Source organism: Leptosomus discolor, chromosome 5, assembly GCF_034619465.1.
Source record: "Leptosomus discolor isolate bLepDis1 chromosome 5, bLepDis1.hap2, whole genome shotgun sequence".
Taxonomy (NCBI): domain Eukaryota; kingdom Metazoa; phylum Chordata; class Aves; order Leptosomiformes; family Leptosomidae; genus Leptosomus; species Leptosomus discolor.
In genome coordinates this window covers 26,395,914-26,421,107 of record NC_141395.1, presented here as the reverse complement: position 1 = coordinate 26,421,107, position 25,194 = coordinate 26,395,914, and the positions used below count along the sequence as shown (strand labels likewise).

At 34.6% G+C, this 25,194-nt stretch overlaps 1 protein-coding gene across 1 annotated transcript in view; it reads left to right on the top strand.

Moving 5' to 3' along the window:
* Window positions 1–25,194, top strand: part of CCDC141 (coiled-coil domain containing 141) — a 95,109-nt gene that overhangs the window by 49,047 nt on the left and 20,868 nt on the right. The window contains exons 9-21 of the mRNA XM_086465972.1: window positions 3,107–3,248; window positions 5,018–5,137; window positions 6,621–6,812; window positions 7,848–8,024; window positions 9,528–9,707; window positions 10,475–10,600; window positions 11,205–11,393; window positions 11,704–11,883; window positions 12,936–13,085; window positions 19,425–19,565; window positions 21,726–21,920; window positions 23,520–23,703; window positions 24,969–25,078. Coding sequence (XP_086322098.1) covers window positions 3,107–3,248; window positions 5,018–5,137; window positions 6,621–6,812; window positions 7,848–8,024; window positions 9,528–9,707; window positions 10,475–10,600; window positions 11,205–11,393; window positions 11,704–11,883; window positions 12,936–13,085; window positions 19,425–19,565; window positions 21,726–21,920; window positions 23,520–23,703; window positions 24,969–25,078 — 2,086 coding nt within the window. The remainder of the gene's footprint in view (window positions 1–3,106; window positions 3,249–5,017; window positions 5,138–6,620; window positions 6,813–7,847; window positions 8,025–9,527; window positions 9,708–10,474; window positions 10,601–11,204; window positions 11,394–11,703; window positions 11,884–12,935; window positions 13,086–19,424; window positions 19,566–21,725; window positions 21,921–23,519; window positions 23,704–24,968; window positions 25,079–25,194) is intronic.

The following is a 25,194-nucleotide window of genomic DNA, read 5'->3' as shown; positions in this document are numbered from 1 at the left end:
TCAGTTTTTACCTGCTGCCTTCAGGCCTAATTGCCTGAAATTAATGAATTTGCCATATATTTCAATGTGTATCGTGTGTTCCAGCCTCCAGCCATCTTGGTGGTCTCTGCTCAATTCACTTCAGCTTGTTTGTCTGTCTGTCTTGTACTGTGTGGACCCAAACTGGACAGACTGGCCTCCAGATGCAGTTCCACAAGCCCTTAAGGTCTAGTCTTTAATGCCACAAGGAGGATCCTGACTCACATTCAAATTTTTGTACATCAAGACAAGTCTAGGTTTTTTTGCCTAACCCATGGCTTTAGGAGATACCCAGAATGCTCCCAGACAGCTCATAAGCCTAGTAATGGTGACACAGTAAGTTCTGTCAGCAAATGTGGTAAGGCATAATATGCCAGAACATGGTTTCCCCCCAAAAATGTTATGTTTTGAAAGAGGAACGAGAGAGGCCTCTGTTTGTCATGTATAAGCCACTGTGCTCCCCTTTAAATGCTGGCCAGTATTTAGCCCAGTGATTAACCCACATGGGACAACAAGATTTGTGTGAACAGCTGAGGGTCGAAGGAGGAAGATTTGGACAGAAAACAGAACTTCTATCAAGACTGAATCCTAATTATTATTTTGTTCCCCTTATTGCATAATTCATTGGTAGTCTTAACTGCTCTCACAGACTTCCCATTTCCTTTATCTAATTTGACTGAAAATCCTGAGGGACATGGGAAGTCCTCATCTGAAGGCAGTAAAGGGTGTAGATCTGAAAATGTTTAGGTATTTTTTTAAAAAGCTGTTTTGCTATAAGACAGTCAAGAGAGTATAATCTGACAGTGATATACATAGGTGTTAAGCATTTGCAGTCTGCTAGGATTCTTGAACTAGCTGTCAGCAAGTAGAAAGTTGTGTGGAGTTTGAAAATAGCTACCAGCTCACTGAAGGAGTGGTTGGAGCACAGTAATTTTGGAATTCCTTCATCGTTTGTGATAAAGAAGGTATTGAATGCTCTGCTACTTGCATGATTTCATTAGTTTTAAAGAAGCAGCCAGATTCTTCAGTTTTTCAGATAACATTAATAAAGAGAAGGAATCATCTAGCCTTCCTCAGGCTGGGTGACGCTTTGTCAATTTTGATGAGATGATGCCCGAAATTGCACTGCATCTTCTGAATGAGGATACCGGAAAATGCATTTTTAATGCAATATCAGCGTGGCTGCCATGTGTAGTACTGGTTTAAATGCACTGAAAGAAGACCAAATACTTGAACACTAAGAGAATTAAAATGTAGATGGATTTCTATATCCACAATGTTTTGTTATTTTTGTTTTTAAAGTACCCAAAAATAAGCCAGGCAGTTTGTATGCATATGACAAGACAGCTCTAGTAGTTCATGGTTTACAGATCTAATACTGATATCCTCACATTGAGGGAGGACTATTTTTAAGGCTAGTGACGACTTCAGTGGCATAGTCAGAAATCCATCTCACAGTAAAAATGTGATGAAATATGATGTTAATTCTGTCCTACTTTCAAATCTTCTTGAGGTATGTGCAGCCTTATACTAAAAGGTAGTTCAAATAAATGAAAATGCTGAAAATGTTCACTTTGGAAGAGGAATAGATTACAGAAAAGTGGCAGAAGGCAGTTTTCTTGTATTCCTATTTCAAAATTAGAATATTGGTAAGACTGTTTTTTTTTTTTAGCTCTCATATTTTAAATTAAAACAACTAGAAAAACAGGAGCAAAAATTTATATGTATTAACTCTAAAAAAATTATACAATCAGTAAGTTTTGTCCATTAAGAGAACTCTTGTTACTTTGCCAGCCAATTAGCTTGCCTATTAGTGTAAGAACTGTCTTTACTGCTGTTTACTGCTGTTATAAATGTATTATGTTAACTTACAACAAACCAATGATACTTTCAAAAATTTTATTGAGATCTAAATTATCATTTTCAAAACCTATAAATCTTGTTCTCTTATTGCTTTTTTTTAAAGGACTGGTGCTAGTTGAAGTTTTTAAACATATCCTTTTTTTAAGGAGTACTGAAATAGAGGACTGATATTTTTAAAATTTAAGGATAAAACACAAATTAACAGGTCACTAATTTTTGAAAGAGTAATTTACAAAAATTGAAACTACTTACTCCCTAAAAAAGTCTTAAATTTTGGTTTGTTTTTGTGACCAATTCTTGGATCAGATTCAAACAGAATGGTTTATTAATATCATAATTCATGTTAGCAGTGTAGAATAAGACTTTTCTTTGAGGTTGCAGAATTTAACTCTCTGAGGCTCATCTGAAGTGAAGAGAAAATTTTGCTTTAATTTTAGAGGAGAAAGTAGGAAACCTTGAATAAGTACCCATATTAACATAAGTTTCTGATGAAGCTGAAGTAATGAAAGACTCACTTTGAACATATTTGTCTTGCAAAAAGTCTTACAATGAATAAATTTCAGTAGTATATCAGTTGGTGATATGGGGGTTTTTTTTAGTACCAGAATTTCAGATCTTAATTGTATGTGGTAGCTTCTTTACAATTTGAAGAGGAGCGCCTCAAGTATTCACTTTGCAAATTACGTCCCTGATATTAAACGTTTTAATTTATAAGACAACCCATTGTTTTGTAAATGGATGTTGTCTTTTCTCCTGTTGAAACATCTTTAAAGAAATGTTGACTTACAATGTATATGACATTCTTTTTTCAGCTACTGTAAAAACAGTGAAATATTTGAAAGTCCAAAGAAAACATTCTTTTAAAAGTAGAAGAGCTATGCCACGTATTTTCACTCTTTTGGGGCTGTTTCACTTGTGGTTTTAGTCAGAATTGCAAAATGAGGCATTTCTCAGTGAATCAGGATGTCTGGCATGTGAATCTAACTTATGCACTGGTGTTAAATGATTTGTTTGGAAATGTCATGCTTGTGTTGTGCTCATTATTATTTTTTTTCTGGATTCATTTTAATATTTCTCTTGGTTATTATTCCTTTAAGTGTCACTTTAAAATTCATAAGTTACATATACAAATTAACAGAAAAGGTGTTGGGTTTTTTTTAAGTGTTATCTTCCTGATTGTTGAGCAAAAATGAGAAATGACAACAGTTCTACTTTTCCATTTTAGCTCTTGGGTGACAGGAATTCAGAAAATGATGGAATATGTTAAAAAAAAAGTAGATCAATTAACCAGACAGTGTCCAGATTATAAAGAACTTACTTTGAAGAAACAACAATGGACTGCCTTACTTGAAGATCATCTACATAAGGTACATCATAACATGTAATCTTCTTAATTCATGAATAGCACGTTACAATTCCATAATTTAGCTATATGAATATTAAAGTTGACTCAAATAATTATAATAGCATATTGGTTTGTTAGAGAGCACACAATTGTAGTTAGAATGCCAAATGCTGTTATCAGCACAAATGAACCTAAAGCTATTTAGGAAAATGCAGCTTTTTCCATGAGAACATTTTACTAGTGATCTCAATAAAGCATGGATTTGCTTAGATAATGAGATATTAAAATTTGTTCTTTTGGAAAAGAGGTGAGCAATCAGAGCTGTGACCTGCATGCAGGTTTCCTATACTGTTTGTATGTGTTCTCTTTCACTTAGCTGAAGATAAAAATAGAAGTGTGACAAAATTGAGGGTTAATAAGCATGGTGACTGTGAACCACAGCAAATTTTCATTAAGGCTGAAAGCGAGTGGATTCTGTTCGCTGTAAAAATTCCCTTTATTCATTAAGACATGGATGCATCAAGGACATCACAGCTGCCTTTAAGCTGTTGAATGTTCTGTACAACTGTAGTCCTTTTTAATGACTTGTCAGAGATGGAGTAGACACATGGCTCCTAAATAAGTTTCCATGTGTAAATTCAAATTAAAAAATATAACCTTTTTGCAAGATTTATGTGAAGGAAATCCCAGAGTGTAGACCAAAGTAAATCAAATGTAATGACTGAATAATTAAGCCTACAATCTGATATTTCATAAAATTCACATGATGCTTATAATGAACTATTCTGAATCAAATCAGAAGTCAATCTGTCATAAATTGGTCCCTTTGCATACAATTTATGTAGAAGAGGCCTTGTGGTATTAAATACAGTGAAAATGTTGCTGAGTTTAGTTGAAAATAAAAGATTTGCTGATAGCCACTCTTGATCTTGTAGAAATGATGTTACCAGCATATTGTGAATCTTAAGCTAAAACTTCAATTATGAAGGTAATTTTTGCTCAAAATGTAGACTCTAATTTTGACATTTGTTTAATTCTGCAGTTTGTTCTAATCACTTTGTTACCAGTCTTGCGTTAGAGAATATTTTGAAGATTTGAGTCCTAATGCATGATCTTTCATTACAGTGAACAGTGCTTATTGTTATATTTCTACCAAGCAAAACACTTTATATTCCAACCTTTTGCTAATGTAAGGTATCCCAAAGAATCTGTTGCCAAATTAATTTTAAAAAGTTTGAACCTCAATCAGCAGCCAATTCTTAAAACATATGATCCATGTGTATTCACATATCTAATAATAACTACACATACTATGTCTGGTATCGTTTGCCTCTGCTCTTCATAATCTGTTTGTTGTCATCCTGCATATATAACATCTTACAGTGACAATGAAATGAGTTGTGTACCTGTATCTGTAGAAAAATACGTCTCTTGGCTTGACAGAGAAGCTTTAAACGTACTTTCCAAAAAAAAAAATCAGAGCATAATGAAAGTATTTCTGCCAAAGTTATCATATCTAGATTATAACACAGTTGTGCCTTATTGGAATAAGAGCAAACATGAGGGTTTTTTCTCAAATTCTGACTATACCTGTTAGAATTTTTTAGACAAAATAGTAGAATTTTCTTCCTTTTATTTTCATTCCTGAATTCCTCTGATTATACAAAGCACATAATCTAAACACCAGCCGACAGGTGTTACTTCACTTTTTTCTATACAAAGTGATGTTTTGTACTGTTTTTATACTGACTACTTGTATAAATTAACGATATAAATGCCTTTCAAATAAAGGTATCTCAGTCGATTAAAAAAATCACCCTGATGCTTGCAGTCGGTATGGAGTTTGGCTTGTATTTGTCTGAATCAGAAAGAGTTTTGAACAAACACCTTGAACTGGCTAAACAAACAAAGGTAAAAGAAAAAGCTTTAATAATGTTAAGTACTTCTAGAAACAAATGCATGTTGCATGTAATTCTAAATAAGGTGAGAGGCTGAGAGTTTGTTATGGATTCCTGGAAAGAAAAATAGAGCTATAGTTTAGTTTAGAAGAAAACCACAGATAACATTACAAGCCACTCCTCCTTATGTCACTGGTTATCCCCCTTATCTCTTGTTACCATGTTATCTGTTACTACCTCAACATCTCAGTATCAACCCTAGATAGGAAGGCTCTTCAAATGTGAATTGCTACTTCTAATTGAGGTGCCAAGTTTAAAAATTATCTAGACAGTCAGAGGCACAGAAAACTCTTCTTGTGGTTTATTATGCCAAATAAAAGGGGTGGATCAACAAAAAAGAAAAAAAGTAGTTCCTAGGTAGAGAAACTTTGAAGGGGGCTGTATAGTTGCCATCAGATACCTATTGGTCATGTTGGGATGCAGCCACGGTGTGAAAGCACTACAGCACTCAGCTCTGTAACACAGATAAGGCTATTTATAAATCACATCCAGGGCCTTTCCAACTCCTGTAGCAGTACTGCAGAATCTGAAAGTGACTTAAAACCAGTTGAAACCCCTCCATGGTCTTGGCACAGGTGCATTTTTCATGGCTAAGCTGAACAACATGGCAGTATGTATTTTAGGAGTATCCTGTGTTTTAGGAGTTCTTAACTCCATTACTCCTGTGGAGTTATTTTTCACTTCAGGCAACAGTTTATGCAACCCAAGACCTGGATCTGTACAGTGTCTGTGGAAATAAAATTCACTTTAAAGAAATTCTGGAGAGCACATAGTAAGAATATAAAAAGTTCCGCGGATAAGAAAGAGCCCCTTTTTGTTCCATGAAACTGTATTAGTTTTCAGTGCCTTTTCTGCCAAATTTTTGCATGCCAGGGTGTTACCTTTGTTTGTTGCAGTGTACAATCTGCCCTGACAATAGTAACCTCTCCTACCTACTTTTTCTGTGGATTGTGTTATGCTATAGCTTGTGCTCTTGGCTGAATGCCAGAAGTAAAGATGCTAAGTGGTATTGAGTTAAATATATAGAAGAAGATAAGCACATAGATATACGAAGTTACGAGCTAAGACAGTGAATTTGAAAACCAGATTACTGTTAATTAAAGGATTTGTATCAGTTCTGGCTATCAGTGGTCCCATATGGAATGCTTCTGTTGTTTTCATCCTTACGCTTACACAGTTACATTTTCATCCACACACTTACAAGTACACATCCTTACTTAGTCTGAATCCTGAGATTCCTTTTTTTTTTTCCATTCAGAATTTCTATTTTAATAACTACATCCATAGTTTTTACGAAAGAAATTGTTGTTTTCAGCTCTTCTTCAACAAGTAACTGAATTACAAGTAAGAAAGCAATACTAATGAAAATTAACGATGTGATGCCTATACTCACAAGTCCTTTTCAGTCATTATGTTCTATGCTTGTACCCTCAAAGGAAACTTCACATGAACTGGAAGCAGCTAAGAGAATCATTAAAGATATGGAAGAGTTTGAACCTGAACAGGTGGCAGCTTTTTCTAGCAGAACTGACTTTCTGAATGAAGAACTGAAAAAAATTGAAAAAAATATTAGTTCAAAACTAGAGATTCTAGAAATGTATGTGGCCTTTTTAAAGTCAGCTATGGAGGTACAGATTACTTATTTATTTTCTGACTGGAGTGTGAAATTCTTACAAGTGAAAAATATGCTTTTAACTAAGACAAATCCTGTAGATGCTGCGCCGTGGAAGAACTGCAAGTCTTTGTAAGCTCCTCTCTACTTTATAGGAGATCTGTTCCATCAGGGCAAGCAGCCCTGACCATTGAACTTGCATCATTATAATGACTAGTCTATGTACAGATTTTCTACTGATGTAGATCACCATTGTAGGAAGTGTTATAACTGAATTACTTTTTCTTTTCACATGTTCTCTCTCATATTCACATTAAAAATGCTTATGTGTATGTACTCTGACTCTTAAATTTACTCATTTTGTTTCACATAATTTTAAAAATATTTCACATAATATGTTGATATAGATTTTTATCACAGTCTTGCACCACCTCCACTGAAGTGCCAATTCATTTGAAGGGGTTTAAAAATTAAATATAAACCAGCTCTAGCTGCAATCATAATCAATTCAATGCCAATATACTTTTGGTATCTGTGGTAATGATGGCCAGGACAGTTAACTTTCATTTTGACATAACGCTTGTTTTAAGATTCTACACCACTGTTATTCTTTTGTATTTAGAAAGAAATTGAGGATGGAATGGAACCTATCGGATAAAATTAGCCATAGGTTTTACTTATTTGAACATAAACTGCCAAAAAATTTGATTTCATTGTCTTCCAATTATTGCTGACTTCAACTACTTCATATTAAACAGATCTGCAAAAAATCATTGCATTGATACACTGGTGTACAATATCCATGTAATGATACGTGACAGAAATTGAACAAATGGCTTCAACCTGTCAGCTTGCCATCTGCTTGTTTACAAGTTATTTAAAACTTTTTTATTATTTAATATTCGTATATATTTTAGGGAGGATGATAGATCTTAAAACCTGGAAAAGAGTCAAAGGCTTCTATTCAATTTTAGCATGTCCGTATACCTTCTGATTATAGCAGCTCAATTTTTGATTTATTTTTTGATCCTTACTTTACGTCTTTCTGTAGGTAAATGATGATATCCAAAATCTGAAGGAATTCTATAAATCCGAACCACTACAAAAAAACAGGGAGGCTGAAAATAAAATTCCAATGGAGTCAGCTAATACTCATTGGCAAAAGGCTATAAAAAAGATTTTTTCCACCCAAAGTATGGGTTGCAATTTTCTTAATTTAGTAAATATGGTGAGTATAATCTCATGAACCATATTGAATATTTGGTGTTTGCCCATGATGAGGTCTAATACTAGTTCTGTGGACTGATGGATTGTGATTTCTCCAGTACTTAATTTTAAAGTGACTAGTGCTGCTATATACTTTTAAAATATGAAAGTATTATTTGGGTGCTAATGGCATTATAAGTAATGTAAAAAGTTTTGTGATTAACAATGACAGAGCCCTTAATAAATGATCCAGTACGTGTATACAAACATAATCCATGCACATACCGGTTTTGTTCATGTTGGAAAGCAGATATATACACAAGTAGCGTATTAAGTTTATTTTACTTCCAGTAAGAGGCAATCTTCACTGATTGAGTATGTGAAGTTCTAAAGAAATGGGTGTTAGAGTTACTTCCTTACAGATAATCTTTTCTGTTGTCTTTACATTCTGTTTTGAGTTCATCTGCACTGCCTAGGCATCCCTATCTAATTTTCCAGCACCCCTTAATGAGCTGATCATTTGAGATATGCAACCATTCCCTAAGCCAGTCCTCCGAAAGTGATCCTAGTTAATGTAGACAAACTGGATACACAGCTGTTCCTTCTGTTTTTATAGAACAGACCAGAGAGCAGTTACGTTAGGGTGAGAAGGGGGAGCTGGTGTTGGTAACATACAGCAGCATGCAAGATGAGTTGGAAAAACCTACCTAAGGAGGGAAAGTGCTCAGGCAGTTAGTGTGGGCTAAAGTGTGTGTCTGTCAGCTGGATGCAGTAAGGCACAGATAAGGTAGTCAGTGGAAAGGCAAGCTGAATATGTGTGAATATGAGTCACTTAAGGTCTTAACATATCCTCAGATATTTTCTCTCTAAAGACCTGAAAGTGTGTTGCAACAATATTTTCTGCTACTCTGTTCCCATGACATTTCTAGGTTGTAGATTTTAAATGTCCGAAAGCCAGGGATCATACAAGTAGTTTACAAACACAACTTTTCTTAGAAGAAAAATTCTGAAATGGGAAAAGCAGAAACATTAACCAGTTTTCTGGTGTTTCTGGTATGGGCTTTGTTAAAAGGAGGAAAACCCACTAAATTTTCAAATGCTAAACACTTAATCTTTCCTATGACTTGGTGCTGCTTTGGTTATCAGCACAAAGGACTGGTGTTTTCTTCATCCACTTCACTTTCCAGTTGCTATTTACCAAAAGCCCACTTGAAGGAGTTCTGTCTATTCAGAAATTACTGTATTTTGTATGAGTGTTAAACAGCCATCAGATGGCAATAATTAAGTCATTAGTGACCTGTTCTATGTTTTAAACTTTAATGCTAGCTGTGTCCTTGGTATACAAATTACGTTGATCTACGCCTATTTCTAAAAGAATAGTGTATTTAAAGACACCTAGAGTACCAGAAATTTTCAAAGAAGTTATGCTAAAATTGTTGGGTTCTGTTAAGCTTTGTTGAGACAATATAAGATTGTATTTTATAAAAACTCATGTGAAAGTAAAAGCTGTCTGCTTTCTTGCCAGGTAAATGAGAGTTTAATATTAAAAGTAGAAAAATCTGTACAAATAACCGAAGATATCATTATTAATCTGAGCAAAGAAAAGAAAGACCTGACCGATCTTTGGGTAATCTGGAATTTTAAAATTACTGAAGTAAAACCTGTCAAACAACAGTGCCAGATATTTAAAGAACAACTAAAAACTGTAAGTAAAATAGCTAGGAAAACTGCATCTGTGGCAAACATTTCTAGATTGTTATTTGTCTGTGACTGTCATCAACTATTATATGTATCATTTAAGAAAGGGAGATCATCAGTAAGGTACTTCTCCATAGTCTACTCTGCCATTCAGATAGTCATCAAGAAACATTAAATGTTTTTGATTTTTTTTTGCCTTTATTCAAACATATACAAGTCAAAGTCCCTACTTCAAATTTTAAGTGTTAATCAAGTCCATATACTATACCAGCAGTACTTTATTTTTTTTTTTTTTTTAAGAAAAGTACCATTTTTTGTGACTTAATAGCTACTAAACTAAACTATGTCCTAATAGTTACTAAACTCAAGTCCAACCGTGTTCATAAGGAAAGAGGATTGAAACCTCCTTGGCACAGGGAGGGTGTTCAGTGTTCCTTAAAAGCGACACTGTTTAGGTTAGTAGCAGAGACGGAAGTTTGTAGCCGCTGTTTGTGTAATGCAACTTATCACTAAACCATGATATCTGTTATCGCAGAAAAAATACTGTGTGTATGAGTCCTCTGATCTCAGTGTCTGAATTGTTTTTGCACACTGCCTTAAAGATTTCCTATCACCCTTGTCAGTCACAGGGTTTGAGACAGAGGTTTTACTGACAGCATTTGGCTGTCTGGTTTAGGCAAGTTTCCTGTTACAAATTCAGATTTGAGATAAATTTTTGTTTGTTTGTTTAGTTTACTACAGATAGAAACACTGAACTGTTTGATTATTGTTTAGACTACTCATGGATTAAAGATCTTTCAAGAGGCACTCCAGCTGACAGCAACAGTTGACCTTGGAAGTGACCTTTTTATTGTTTTGGAACTACAAAAAAAGCTTAACCAAATGAAACCACAGTATCAGGTGAGAAACCAAGCTAGTGAAAAGTATGGTGGATCAAAAGCTCTTTTTGGTACAGTAAAGATTCACATTCACATTTATCCCAGACAGAGTGTCTGGGGTCGCAGTGTTTTATGTTTTACATTGCTTTTCCAGATGGAAGGGTTTGTGTGTATTTATACGCTAAGGAAGAAGACCTTTTACCTTCAGTGTCCAGAGAATGTCTTGTTCAGTGTTAACTGCATATCAAAGCGGCACAAGAGCTTTGGCGTGGTGGAAGTACAAGGAATGTAATCAGCTTCATGCTTTTGAGTTAGAACTGGTCAGAGGCTGAGGTGTGTCATACTGAGCTTCCTACCTCTGAATATGCTGTCTCTGAGTTTTAGCAATTCAGTCTGCCGTTCTCTTACAAGTTATTTTGACTTGTTTTGATCCAAGATTGTTTCTGGGTGACAGCTGAGACTTATGCCTAGCAAAAAGTAAAGTATATGGAGAGTGTTTTAAAGAGCATGCCACTGATTTTTTTCCCCAAGGTAATTTACCATTGTTAGGTTTTAATTTCGTCAACTGTAAGAGAAAACTTACATATACATTAGTGTAATTTGAGTAACACCTGCTTTTTTGTTAGCAACTGAATGCTGAGTTTGAGTACCTGATAAAATTACTAGAATTGCCAAGCCAGAAAGGATTTCTTGTGAAAGAGAATTCTGAAAGAATAAATGAGCTTACTCATTTCCATCAAACGGTAAAGGACACAATGACAAAATATGATGAGATTTTCAACAAAACAGTCAAATTCCATCACATTAAAAAAGAAGTGAGTATAATCTTTTAAAATATACCTTCTTCCCATTGCAGTTAAATTCTTTTTGGGTTTGGTGCCTGTTATCTTTCTTTTTTCCCCCTGCAAACAAACAGCATTAACCTGCCTGGTGATCAGAATTACAATTTTGGATCTAAAACTGCATGAAATCTGGATAATTTAAAATTCAGATCTGACCCCAAATTTAGTTACTTAAACCCACATCAACAAAGTTTAGCTACCTAATTATGGGTAAGGAAGCAATTGCAAGCTTCTTTTCGTGTTATTTTAAACATACATTGATTTACATTTTAATCTATTCCAGCTGGAATGTCTATCGAAATCAGGAGAACTGGATATTCCTGAAATATGTGAGGACCCTGAAAGTGTGCACTATGCTAAAGCCTGCCTTGTGAATGCTCAGAAGAAACATGCACATATCAGACAGCTATATAAACTGCTTATTACCCAGGGAGTGGATATCTTGTCTGCAGTGCAGCAACCTGTGAGTAGGATTAGAATGATTTGTGAAATCAAGGCTAAATATCAAAGAACATTATTGGAGCTGTCTGACTGACTTTTAGATGTACAAAAATGTAATCATACTCTGAGGAAAAAAAATACAGAGTTTTAAGATCCTTTTAAAAGAAAACAAAACAAAATATAAGAGTTGATCGTTTTTAGATTTCTACTTTTGAAGTTTGCAGATATGCAACCATTAAATTAAATTAAACATCCAGGAATGATAAAACTTCAGTAGTTGCATTACAAACTGCTTTTTCCAAGAAAAAAGAAAAATTAATTTCTTTGAAATCTTGTTTTAATTTCGTAATGGTCTGTGAACAGATTTTACCCTGGAAAACATTGAAATGAGGATGAAATTAATCTTAAAATATCATCGCTTGGAAAAAAAAAAAGCACGACCTTGTTCTCTAGTATTTGTGCAATTCAAGGCCATGTTGGTGATTTCTTGAATGCCACATCTACATGTTAGACTCTGGCTACTTTGTGAAGGTTAATTTGCGTATTTATTCTCCTATAAAGAAAGGATAACAAAAGAACAAAAAGGAAATATAATAACAGTGCTACCTTATTAGGGGATTCAAGACTGAGTTGCACGGCAAAATGGATGTAATTTTAGAAAGGAGTTATTTATTCAGGGCAGGATCATCATTGCTCTGTATTCATTTACTAGGGAGAAAGCAAGACATTCCCTTATGACCTGCCTAGATTATCTGCATTGCCAGTCTGCTCTTCAACTCATTGATAGCAGAAAGGAGCTATTCTCCAGGTGGTAAAGGTCTAGTGTATATCACTTCCACCTTGCTCAGAGAAGACACCATGTGTGAGTTGTGACTTTGACCCAGAACTACTCTTCAGACTTCTAGTGGTCGCAACTGCGATGTACTTGCTCTTGTTACAGTGGAGGTTTAATAGTACCCTAGCCCATTGTCACTGACTGTGCATGTTCTGCCTCAAACTGATTTTCTTTTTAGATTGGTTAAGTCAATACATTTCCTGATTTTTCATAAATTTCTTTATCTATTTCCTCTTTAGAATTGCTTGAATGTTTCTGTAAGGAATCTGAAGCAAGAACTTGCTAGATTTGAGTTTGAGAGTATTAACTGGAGCTCCAAAGCTGATAAGTATGAGGAAGAACTGTCACAGCATTTCCAGCATTGCACCAATCAAGAGGAAGTAAATGAGGTAAATGAGATAAATCCCAACACATTAAATGCCTGTTAAAAGGGCTGTTGTGTTCTGTTACTGTTTACCATTCCCCTAGATGCTTCATAGATATACAGAAAAGTTGATTTCCATCCTACTAGCAACCTTGGATCCATGCAGCAGCAATAATAATTTGCAGTTCAGGATTATACAAAGTTGTTGGGCTAGCAATAAAGTGCTTTCACTGTACAAAGAGGACTGGAAATATATCAGATATATTTTCTTTGGCTTTCAGCTCTATCAGCTTAATCTGGAAAACATGAGTCAGATTTCTTTCTTATGAAGCTAAAGTTTCAAAAGTAGAACTTGCATATATTGCAGTTTTAAGGCCATGAGAAAGAACTTGTCAATCTTTTAATGGAAAGTTCAGAATAATTTAGTATGTAACATTTTTTTTCAGAAACCCAAGATATGATACTTAAAAAACTGTTAGAAGAAAAGGAAATGTTCCTTGCCACAAGATATTAGAATTCAGTATTATGGAACTTGGGTTAAGAAAATTTACTTAGTTAATAAGATCATTAATTTAAGCATCTTAGCAGGTCAAATACAAATCCACTCACAATTTAGCAGGTTGAATTGGATAGATGTCTCAGCAAAAATTAATTTAGGAAAAATACTCCATAAAATTAATTTTCTCATTAAAACAACAGTCTGATGACCTCTACACTTGATGTTCTGTAGATTGCATTTCTGTGTATCCACGAAGTACAGAATCTGGATCCTTACCTGGAAGGATTTCACACTAATGTTTCCTGCACTGTGAAGCATAGATAATGGAAACACACGATGCTGAAAGTTTTATTTTCTTATTTTATCTTTTGCTAAGTAAATCCACACCTGAATAAAGACATACTCTTATTTTCTCAAAATCACCAAAGTAGAGGTGATTTCTGTCCCAATTTTTAACGAGGAAACTATTGTTTGAATATTTTTTTTATTTTTTTTTTTTACAGAATGCCTTTCTGTGTTTATGAAAAGTATCCATTTTCACAAAAAGGTATTTTGAAATTGAAAGAATATGTGTATCAAAAAAAAGGTTTTTTTGAATTTCACAGTTCTAGTCCCTTGCCGGTTATATGCTGAGCATGTTTCACTCTGATCTTCTGTGCATCAGTCCTGCGACATAACTTCTTGGCTGATGGTAGGAGGCAATAGGAACAGCAGGTAATATAGGAGAGGCATTCTGGCTGAGGGAACCATGTTGTTGAAGAGATGAAAGCATGAAGTACCTAAACAAGAAACCCATTATGCTTTGTAGTGGCATGGCACAACCAGGATATTTGAGATTTGAACTAAAGTTTTCTAGGTTTTTACTAAAACCCCCTCAAATTTGCTGAAGAAAAGGAAATGTTGGCTGAGCAGCCTGTATGTAAGGCTGGCCATATTCAACATCACACTGTTATATTAAACAAATCTCTCATTTCTGTCCTTTGATTCTGTGATTATATAGTGAGGGCAGTAGAATGTGACTCTTTTCTAAGAATTATTTTTCTATTTTCATCTCTTGTTAGACTTCCAGTGAAAGCAGGAAGTAGAGGGGGAAAAAAGAAATCTGTCTCTCAAATGTAAACAAAAAGTACGTCAGTGACACATGTTACTCACCACATGCTCTGCATTGCAAAATGTAACTTTTTAGCTTCTTATAGTAAATGGACACCCTCTGCAAAATAATTGCATAGAATATTTTCAATTACAGTGTTATTTATTGATATTTTTTTTCCATTTTAAGTTGGGAAAGCCATGTTGGCTGGTTAAGTTAAAACCTGTCATCCCCAAACCTAATTGAATCTTGAATGTAAACTAACTGAAATATCCTAATTTAGCATGTGGGTACCTTTGGATTACTTTTCTATTAGAGATTAACATAGAAGTTATTTCCTAAACAAATACTTGGCTAATGTACCTGTTTATGCATTAATCAAATGCCATTTTTCTTCATTTTTTTCATTAAGTATTTATAACTAATTTTTTTAGTTTAGGAATCAAGAAATCAGACAGTGAACTACTTCAAGAATGTTAAAATTCTGAGTATTCACTTCAGTATTTTAAATTCTGTTAATTTTAACATCAGAAATTACTCCGAGTATTGCTAGTATCTAGCAGACCTGTCTGAAAGAACAATTTCTTTACCATTTACCGTGTCTAAGCAAATATTTTTTTCTTGTGCCAGTAGCAAGCAGCAGGTGTTTATAGTTGTCACACAGTAAATAGCCAACCAGATAATTTGGATGTGATTTACCAATGTACAGAGTAAACTTTAAAGTTGAATGAAAATATTTGGAATTTTGCTGTAAATACTTAATTTACATTTAATGTGGCTAATTTAAGCACGTAAAGCACGTGAGTGAGGGTTTTAGTGATTAGAGCTCACTAGTGTTTGAAAATATCATACTTGGAGGATTTGGCTAGTTCCCTGTGCTTGTAACATATTAGTGTTTCTCACAGAATCAGCAAGAAAACACACACTTAAATTTATAGCCAAAGATACATAACATGAATTTTGAAACAGCCTTGGAGGACAGAAGAATAAAATACACGCTTTTTGCATACCTTCTCTAATTTAAAGAGAATTTGCAAAGGCGAAAGAAGGGATCCATGCCCTCTATATCTTTGAAAGGTATAAGGAAAGCTCATATAATGTTTGAGATCTGTATTTGCCAGTTTGGGCTCCCTGTTTCACTAACTTGGGTAGCAGCATCTGAAGAACCGCAACTCCACTGCATTACACTGCAATTATTTACAATAGAGCTGAGAAAAGCCTCAGTTAACTAGCTTAATACTACAGCAAAACTATTCACTGGATTATGAGTGACACAGTTATTTACATAAGATAACCTTTGCAATGAAAAAGCCTTTTCTTTAGGTGTTTACTTTAAAAATAACATTTATGCATGTCTGCACAAAACTTGCAACAGAAGTAACAGCTCTCCCCTGTCATCTCTTTTCTTTCCTCTTCATCATGTCATTATTTATACACTTACAGAAAGGTATGACTAAAAATGTGGATTTTAACCGTAGAGGGCAGTGAGCTCTCTCTGTTCACAAATCAGTAGGAACTGGTACTTCCTAGCACATTTCTCATTGTGTAATTTATTTTGATGGTGGTGCCAGAATTAAAGTAATTGGTAATGACTTGAACAGCACCATTTCTTTCTTCTCACTTTCTGGCTGGCTGTTCTTTAATCTTTGCCACTTTAATAATCTATTTTCAGCAACCTGCTTTCATAGGATGTTTTTGATTAATCAATGGTAATAAAAATTTTATGTAGGAATAAAAAGGGAAAGGTAAGTGGCTAACAACACTGAAGCACCTGCTGGAGTGGTTCATACAGAAATCAAAGCATTTTACTGGACCTGTACTGTTAATAAAAACATGTTCAAAGCAGCTTTATAACTTGATTTTTCCATTTAGTTTATGGTTGTGTGATAAATCGGAGCAATTGGCACCTAAACCCCTCTCCTCCACTATCATTCTCCACCCATGACAGTCCAACTATAGTTAGGAACAGCTGCCTGATTAATGACTATGACAAAATGGACAAGTTACAAAGTTCCATTAAACTTGTGGGCTGAAGTCACTGAAGTGTATCAGGATGTATATTTCCTTTAGTGTTTCTCACTTAATTTTGCAGAAAATAGCGGGAAAACTGAGATGTGTTTAGATTTCTTAAAAACTGGCAGCTATACATCATCCTTGGTACAACTGCTGATGATAGCAGGAGTTGTGTACATGCACTCTGAGAGGGTGATGTACAAGTCTGAGCTGAATCTGTTTTTTCCACTGAGGCTAAAAGAGTGAGAGCAGCTGCAGACCTTTGACACATGAGCCATCATATCTGAAACAAAGCGATCCAGTTTCACATACTGCTATGAGGAGAGCCTCTGGGCTTATAAACGATCACTAGCTTATGTATGTGCATAAGCCAGTGAAATAAACTAAAATAAACTCCTGCTCATCTCTTCCTCAAAATTAAACCAGTAAATAAGGCTCTTGTGTTCAGTATTCTGAATACAGAATAGTGTTCTGCAGAGGAGGTTTTATTGACAGAGGGCTCTTAGATAGATTTTATTATTCTGTGTACTTAGGTGAGATAAAGAGCTTAAACTAATTGGAGATCACAGTGACAGTGATAGAATTCCCTTCCTTTCCATTACACTGAGTGAGCACCATCTGCTTATTCGCTGCTGAAATCACATGGCAACATCCCACTAGATGAAATGAAAGTGGAAAATATACCCCTTGATGGATTAACATTAGTGTGTGATAATAATAATAACAATAACGATTCGTTGCTAGCTGTTCTAATAACAGTAGCTGCAAAATGAGCATTCATTATTCCATGAATTCTTTGGCAGGGAGAGGGAGGGGGTGAGGGGGAAGTGTGTAGGACTTTTTAATATTGAAAAGCCTCAAATATGTTAACTAAATATTAAACTGTGGATGTGATCTGAACTTGTTAACACTAGTCAAGTAAGTTAAATTCTTGTCTTTTGTGTTTTTAGAGGGACAGACCTAAAGCATTAGAACTGCTGCATTTCTTTTATATCAGTTCCTTTAGATAAATATAATTTTACATAGTTTATTCTACATTTTCCTAAAAGCGAAAGATTGTCAACCTAAAGGATGTGAAATTCTAAAAAAAAAAATTGACTTGTTTTTATGTTCTTCCATTTCAAACTTTATGAATTAATTATAAATAATTTGAAAATGTGACCATAGAATTGCAATGTAATTAAAATAGTACCTTTTATATGGTACCAGAAGCATGTTTTGAGCAGGTTTTTTTTCACTTGTCTGGTTTTTGTATGTGCTGCTTAAAGACATTCAAAAGTAACTGTAAGATCTAAAAAGATTTTTTGCAATTGTAGATAAAATTGAACATTACGTAGCTTTCAGAGAGAAAATACTGAAGAAAAATAAATTTCATACTTAAATTCATAGTCCTTTAAAGATAATTTAGCTGAATATGTTTTATATGCTTATTTATATAACATTGCTAATGCAAAGAATGACATATGAGCACATTTGTGAGAGATCATTAAGAAACAGTTAATCAGCCTTGGGGGAAAAAAAAAGAATATAACAACCCTATATTGTAACTAGTTCCCATGGTAAATAAACACTGATTTTTAAATTGTTTTGATCACAGATGACTCTTCTTTTTGATGTATATTAAATTTATTCTAGTAATCTGGCAATGCATCAGATCTATATGTGTGAAAATGAAAGTGTAGCTTCCTAGAACTTCGTCCGTGTGATTCCTATCATTCTGGATTTTTAAAATATTTCTTAGTTTAAAGAAAATGTAGCTACATTCCATCTGAGTAACAAAAGAGTTTTACAGCAAATTTAATAGTAGTTAGCTGATATAAGTCCATCTGAAAAGTCTTGAAAGGCACGGAGGCTTCATAATCAGAGGTACTAGTTCATCTTAATTTATATTATTATAAGAATTAATTTCCCTAATGTTGAGCTTGCTGCACCAAGTCAGTGCTAACTGATGATAATGCTCTCATTACCAAACCTATCTAGCTGCAGTTAGGCGAGGCTTTCTTTGGGTGTCTGTTAGGCAGAATCCCTCTGGTACCATACTCATAGAATAGTTATTTGAAAGGCAGGTGCTCATATAGTCTACATCTTGATCCTGCAAAGAGCTGGAGTCATCTTTGTATGCTGTGAATTGTACTAGACTTTTGGACTAGCACAGTGCATAAAATTAAGCCCCTATGTAACTTCCTTTCAGGAGCAGGGCTTCTGGAAAAAAACCTACCAAAACCAAAAACACCCCACCCCGCCAAATGAAAAACTCCATAAAAAAACAACCTGACAGAAACTCAATGTTGTATAGTAGCAGAAAAGTACAATGAATAAATACAAATCTACTTGCCCCAGCCCAGTAAAATTATGTTTTTCTGGAAACTAAGCATGGGTCTACATTTACATGGTTACCATTTTCACTAAATGGACTAGAGCATGTGAAAGACAACTGCCTCTTATTAAAATCAATGAAAGCTCTCGCACAGGATTTTTTCATAGATTGTCTGAGCAAGGATCTCAGATTTCGCCCCAGCCGCGCTGGAAACAATACTCAGCAGGCAGAATGCAAAAATGTTGATTTAGCAAGATTATGAGTTTCCACTACTGGAAAGAAATTCTGAGGAAATAAGGACGCTTTATGAGATGGCATTGTATTATTAATTTCTGTATTAAATTTTCGATGTTCAGACCATGGTCTGTTAAACAGCTCTTGAAAAGACCTAAATTGAGGTGTGTTGGTTTCTTTTTTACTAACAAATATGCTTACTCTGTTTCAGCTCAGAGAATCATTTAAGGATCTCAAAAAGAAATTCAACAATTTGAAGTTTAACTATACAAAGAAAACTGAAAAAGCTCGGAATTTGAAAGTACTTAAAATACAGATTCAGCAAGTTTATACACATGTAGAGAAACTACAGGTAATATTAGAAATTTTAGTCTTAGTGAAGACTTCACTGGTTGAATTGCTGTGGCCTATTCCAAGCAGATCAGAGGAGATGCAAAATGTATTGTGAGCTTCCCTGTTACTCAGTTTTATATCCTTCCCCTTGTCTCAGTTGCTGAGACATTGTTCATTATTCTGTTTCTTTTATTCTTCCATTTCCTTCAGTGAAATGATTTTATCTCAATTCCTGACTTCTATGTGTTCAATTTTTTTATCCTCAACTATTTTTCTATTTAATCTTTTATTCTTTTTGCCCCTGTTCCTTCACAATATGTGTGACCTTGTCTTCCCTCTCCTTAAAAAAAAAAAAAACCCACAAAAAACAAAAACAAAAACAAACAAACAAAAATAAAAACCAAAAAACCCCAAACCCAAAATGAAACAAGTACCCCATGAAAATCAACAAATCAACAATAAATACACACATACTGACTCCTACATCTGTCTGATTTCTTGTCTTTCTCATTTTATCATGTAAGTCATCAGAAGCTTTCTCTGCATCCATTTCCTGGAGTTGACCATGCTCATTTGCACCTTAGAACACTGCTACCCTCAGCTATTCTTTGCATTCACTAGAAACTCTTCTTCCAAAGCCTCCAATGACCTTTTTAGTTGCCAATCAGAACTAGCACTTTTTGTTTTGCTTGTCCTGCTAGTCTCTTCTTTTACAAATTCACTTGAAATTTTCATTGGCTTCTATGATTTTTTTTTTGCTATTTCTTTTGTTGTCATTGACTATTCTTTTTACAATCTTTTTTTTTTCCTTTCTTGGCAATTTTATCCACAAATGCAAATTCAAATCACAGAATCATTGAGGTTGGAAGGAATCTCTAGATATCACCTAATTGGAATTCCTTCCTCAGAGCAGGATCAACTACAAAAGTTTGCTGTGTCATGTTCAGTTGGGTTTTGCATATCTCCGGGGATGGAGACTCCAGAATCTCTGTGTGAAAGCTGTTCTACCCTCAGAGTGAAAAAGAAAAAAAAAAAAAAAAAAAAAAAAATGGAAAAAGGTGGAGTTTTTGTTTGCTTAAACAGAATTTCCTGTATTTCAGTTTAGGTCTGTTGCCTCCTGTCTTTTCACCTGACACCACTGAAATGAGTCTGTCTCTGTTTTCTTTACTCCTTGCCATCATGTTCTTATACACATTGATAAGATCTACCTTGAGCCTTCTCTTCTCCAGGCTAAAAAATCTCAGGTTTTTCTGTCCTTATATAACACATACTCAGTCACTCTGTCATCTTTGTGGCACCTTGCTGGATTTGCTCCAGTTTGTCTAAGTATTTCTTGTATTGGGGAGCCTGAAGTGGACACAGGACTCAAGATGTAGCTTCACTAGTGCTACGTAGAAGGCAATAATCACCTCCTTTGACCCTCTGGCGACACTCTTCCTACCAGTGTATATTCTTCTTACAAGTGTATACGTGGACAGTTCATGAAACACATTCCTATTTTAAACCAACCTCTTTCTTTCCAAACAAAAAATCAGGGACCTGTGATTTTGCACCACTTATAAAACAGCTAGCACAATGAAGTCTTGATCAACTGTCAAGACCAGTGTTCCCAAGATAAAAGATATATAAATGTATATACGTACACTATCTTATCCTGAAACTTACAGGTCATGTTTATACCACACATCATAAAGTACTGCTATGCATACTTGTTCCCCTCGCGGGGAGTCCTTATCGGGGTTATGCCAGATTGTCACTGATGTTGCTTACATCAGATTCTTAAGTAATGTGTTAATATTCTAGGACATAAATGACTCTGTAACTGACTTCTATTTAGTCAAAGACTCCAAAGTCTTAGTAGTATTTTTTCCTTTGTGGATTCAACAGAAGTTATTATGTTCAAGATCCCATGTTTTATACCACAGATATTTGCTTATTTTTAAGATGAAAAATGTAACACAATTCCATCTTTAATAAATATATTTTACATTGATTTTAATCAGGATTGTAGAGGCCCTCCAGTTTGCTTTGATTTTTGAAAAAGGAACTTGTAATTTTTAAAACACAGATCAAGAAACAGTTTGTGTGGCTTTTCTCATGTTTTTTACTTTTTTTTTTTTTTTTCAAGAATGGAAACATTTTTGTTGTGCTATTTAACTTTGCTACATCTTTTAAACAGATTCTTAGAAAGAAGATGGATAATTTAGAGAAGAAAGTCATTGGCTCTGTAGCGAATGAAACTAATGCTAAAGTTAGAGTCCTCTTGGGGTCAATCAGTGACTTAGAAAAACAGCTGAATGACTTTAACAGAGTTGTGGAGGATTACAAGCAAAATCTGGATCTCATGGAGCATCTGCAGCAGATGATGGAAGAGGTACTAGTAAACCTGAGATGACCACTGTAGCTGTAATAATGATCCAAGACTCAGATAGATAAAAGTGCTTATGACTCCTTCAGGAAAAATTTGTGGCTTCCAAAAGCAGTAGATTGGTAAAAATCTGTATTTTCTTCTATTTTTTTTGGTAACTTTTTGGAGAAAGGGGGAAAGAAACATGCAACATGACCATATTCGTTCACTGCTGTGTTCATGACTGAGGTCTCCACCTCCATATGACTTTCACAGTGATTCAGCATATCAATGATCATACTTTTGAGCTCATTTTCTCTAAGTATATTCTGAGGCAACACAGAAAGTTCCACAAGGCTGTCTTTGATAGCTGTCAAACCACAAGAGCCAGGTTATCACAGTGCTCACTTTGCTAAATGTTAGAAAGAGCTGCCTGTGTGGTACGTAACCCTGGAACTGAATGCAAAATATTCAGTTCCTTAAAAGCAGGATATAATTTTTTTTAATGCACCTAATTCTTAACTATATATTTGTTTTTTTTTTTTTTCTGAACAGGAGTCTAAGTCTTTATTTTAATGTGTCTGAGCACTGCCTCATGCATTGCCTTTTTTTAAAAGAAAAAACCAAATCTGTAACAGTATTTTCCTCCTTGCCACATTGTGTTGATGCATCTGCTGTAGGGCAAGCACATTCCTGTCATCATTGTTTATTTTTAGAAATAACACTGTTATATCTCCTAAGTCATCTAAATGCATGACATAAATTCCTTTGGTGATGAATCACAAGACCAAAGTTTTGTTTAAAAGACGTTTTCAGTGTCCAGTGATCTGATAAATGTGTCATTTCATGTATCATTAGCAAAGCACTTTGTTGTGCATTTACATTTTTACACACCGTGCCCCTCACCCTTTACCTTCAGGGAAATAAATTATTTCCTAGACCAAATATTTAAGATTCCTTTTTTTTTTTTTTTTTTTACACAGTGTAAAGTATCATCTTTTACTCATTGGTTTTATTTCAGGGAATAGGCACAGTCTAAAATACTGACTTTAATAGCAGTTTAAAATGGTATTAGCTGCTTGCTGTAATGATGCGATATGGATGGTACTGAGTGAACACCACATTCTATCCTTCTCTGAGTATTGTCAACCAAAAATGTTTATTAAGGACGTGTTCTAAAGCCCTTTCTTGTCAGTAGAAAGTTTCCTAGCAACTTCAATGGTTACTGAGACCAAAACCCCTGTTTGCTAGTAGATTATATCTAAGCAACCTTGGTGCCCTTACAGAGGCATAACTGTGGCCATGATAAAAAGTTTGTGAATTTAGTCAGTTGATACACAAAGTGGAAAGGACTCGGAAGTAAAACATACGTTTGCAGAACCATTAGTAATAGCCTCACTATGCCTGTAAACTGAACATCTAGTGTTTAAAGAAAATTTAACAGCTATTAGTACTTGAAGCAGCATTGGTAATTACCAAATGTTTTTCGGATTAAATTAAAATCAGAAAAGTTAATACATACTCTATGCTTCTGATTATGGAAAGTCTAAGAATAGTCCAGTCTATTCTGCAAAGGCTTGAACTGCTGATAATAATTCATTATAATGCAGTGTTTTTATTCCTCAGTGTCAATTTTGGTTTGAAGACATGAGTGCAACAGTTATTAGAGTTGGCAAGTATTCTGCAGAATGCAAAACGAGAGAAGCAATAGAGAGTCTCTACCAGCAATTCAACAAGTTTATTGAGCCTACAATGCCTCAACAAGAAGAAAAAATTCAACAGATTATAGACCTCGCTAAATGGTTATATGGTGAGGAGCTGTCCGATAATATACTGTGGGGAGGAAAAAATAGCTTGGGACAGGAGGAGGAAGATTCCTGGTTTTGTTTATTTAAGAAGATAATCCCATGTTTGGTTTTTGTTTTTTTTTTAAAGTGGTTTTAAAGTATTGACTGGAAGAGGTGAAGGATTTCAGAACAAATATTTAAAAAGTAAAAATATGAAAGTACTCAACTGTCTGGTAGTTACTCGGTTTTCTGCATACAGTCTGAGTTCACCTTGAAAGCAAAGTGCGAACGTCCTTGTAGTATTTATGAGTTTGGGATTAAGACTTCATGGTTTATGCTATCTCATAACAGGCGATCCTTTGAAGTCAAAGTATATTACAGTGATATACCTCAGTGCTGAGTGAATTTTTTACAGTAGCACTGTGAATAACTAGTGGCATTTTATTGTCAACTTTAAGTATTTTATTAGCAAAAACCATAGATTTTTACGTAAATACTGTATTTGCAATTGTATTGATTTGGAACCTTGTTGACCAAAGAGAATGAAGGTCAACAAACTTCAGGTTTTGCTTTTTCTTCTTCCACTTGTAATATTTATATATATTTGTTGAAGTTACTTTATCCAAAGCTAAGGTGACCATCCTAATGTGCAAGGATACTGTGTAGCTTACCAATACAAACAGTAAATCTGAAAAAACTTCTGCAGAATCAAACTGAGTTTTTAAATTCCTGTAATTTGGTGTTGAAAAGACTAGAGAGAACAGATATTTTTTTTTATTTTATTTTTTACATCTCGATATTTTAAATATTCCTATCTGTAGGAAAGTTGCTGACAGAATGGATTCTTGAGACCAGCTGGTTAGGAACACTGGAGAAAGAAGCTGCTTTGTGTTTTTTAAGTCATTACACAAGGAAAAAGCTTCTCCATCCTGCCTTTGTTTCGTATTTCTTACAACAGAAATATAAATGCCCCCTAGCTCTACAATAAGGCAATTAGTTTAGGAGACACTTTACAAGGTCAGCATCTTTTGAATCAGTATCGCTAACCAGATAGAAGTAATTTTGTTCAAGGATAAGCCTAGCAGAAGACCTGCAGCAACTATGAGGGCCTATCTAAAGTAAGGTAGTAAGAGGTAGGAAAGTATATTGCTGCGAATCACAGAACTCCTTCAGCAAAACAAAACAGAAAATGTAATTATTGTTGTATATTTGGCTTAGAAAGTACATTGATTGTTACATATCTGTTTGAGGTATTCTGTTTTACTTTCATGTTTTTTTACCTTTGTAGGTATTGAAGAAGGAAAGAAGTATGTTGAAAAAGCCATATTAAAGTACAAAGAAATCATTAATTCTGTTGACAAGTTGTGTAGATCTCTGAGAGAACTGAAGGAGATTAAGGTGTTTATTTTCTTTTTAATCTGGAGAATGTATTGCACCTGCATTAACTAATCAGGCCTAGTGTCTGAATCAGTACTTTTAATAGGATCATCTATGGTAGTATGAAGCATTTCTTA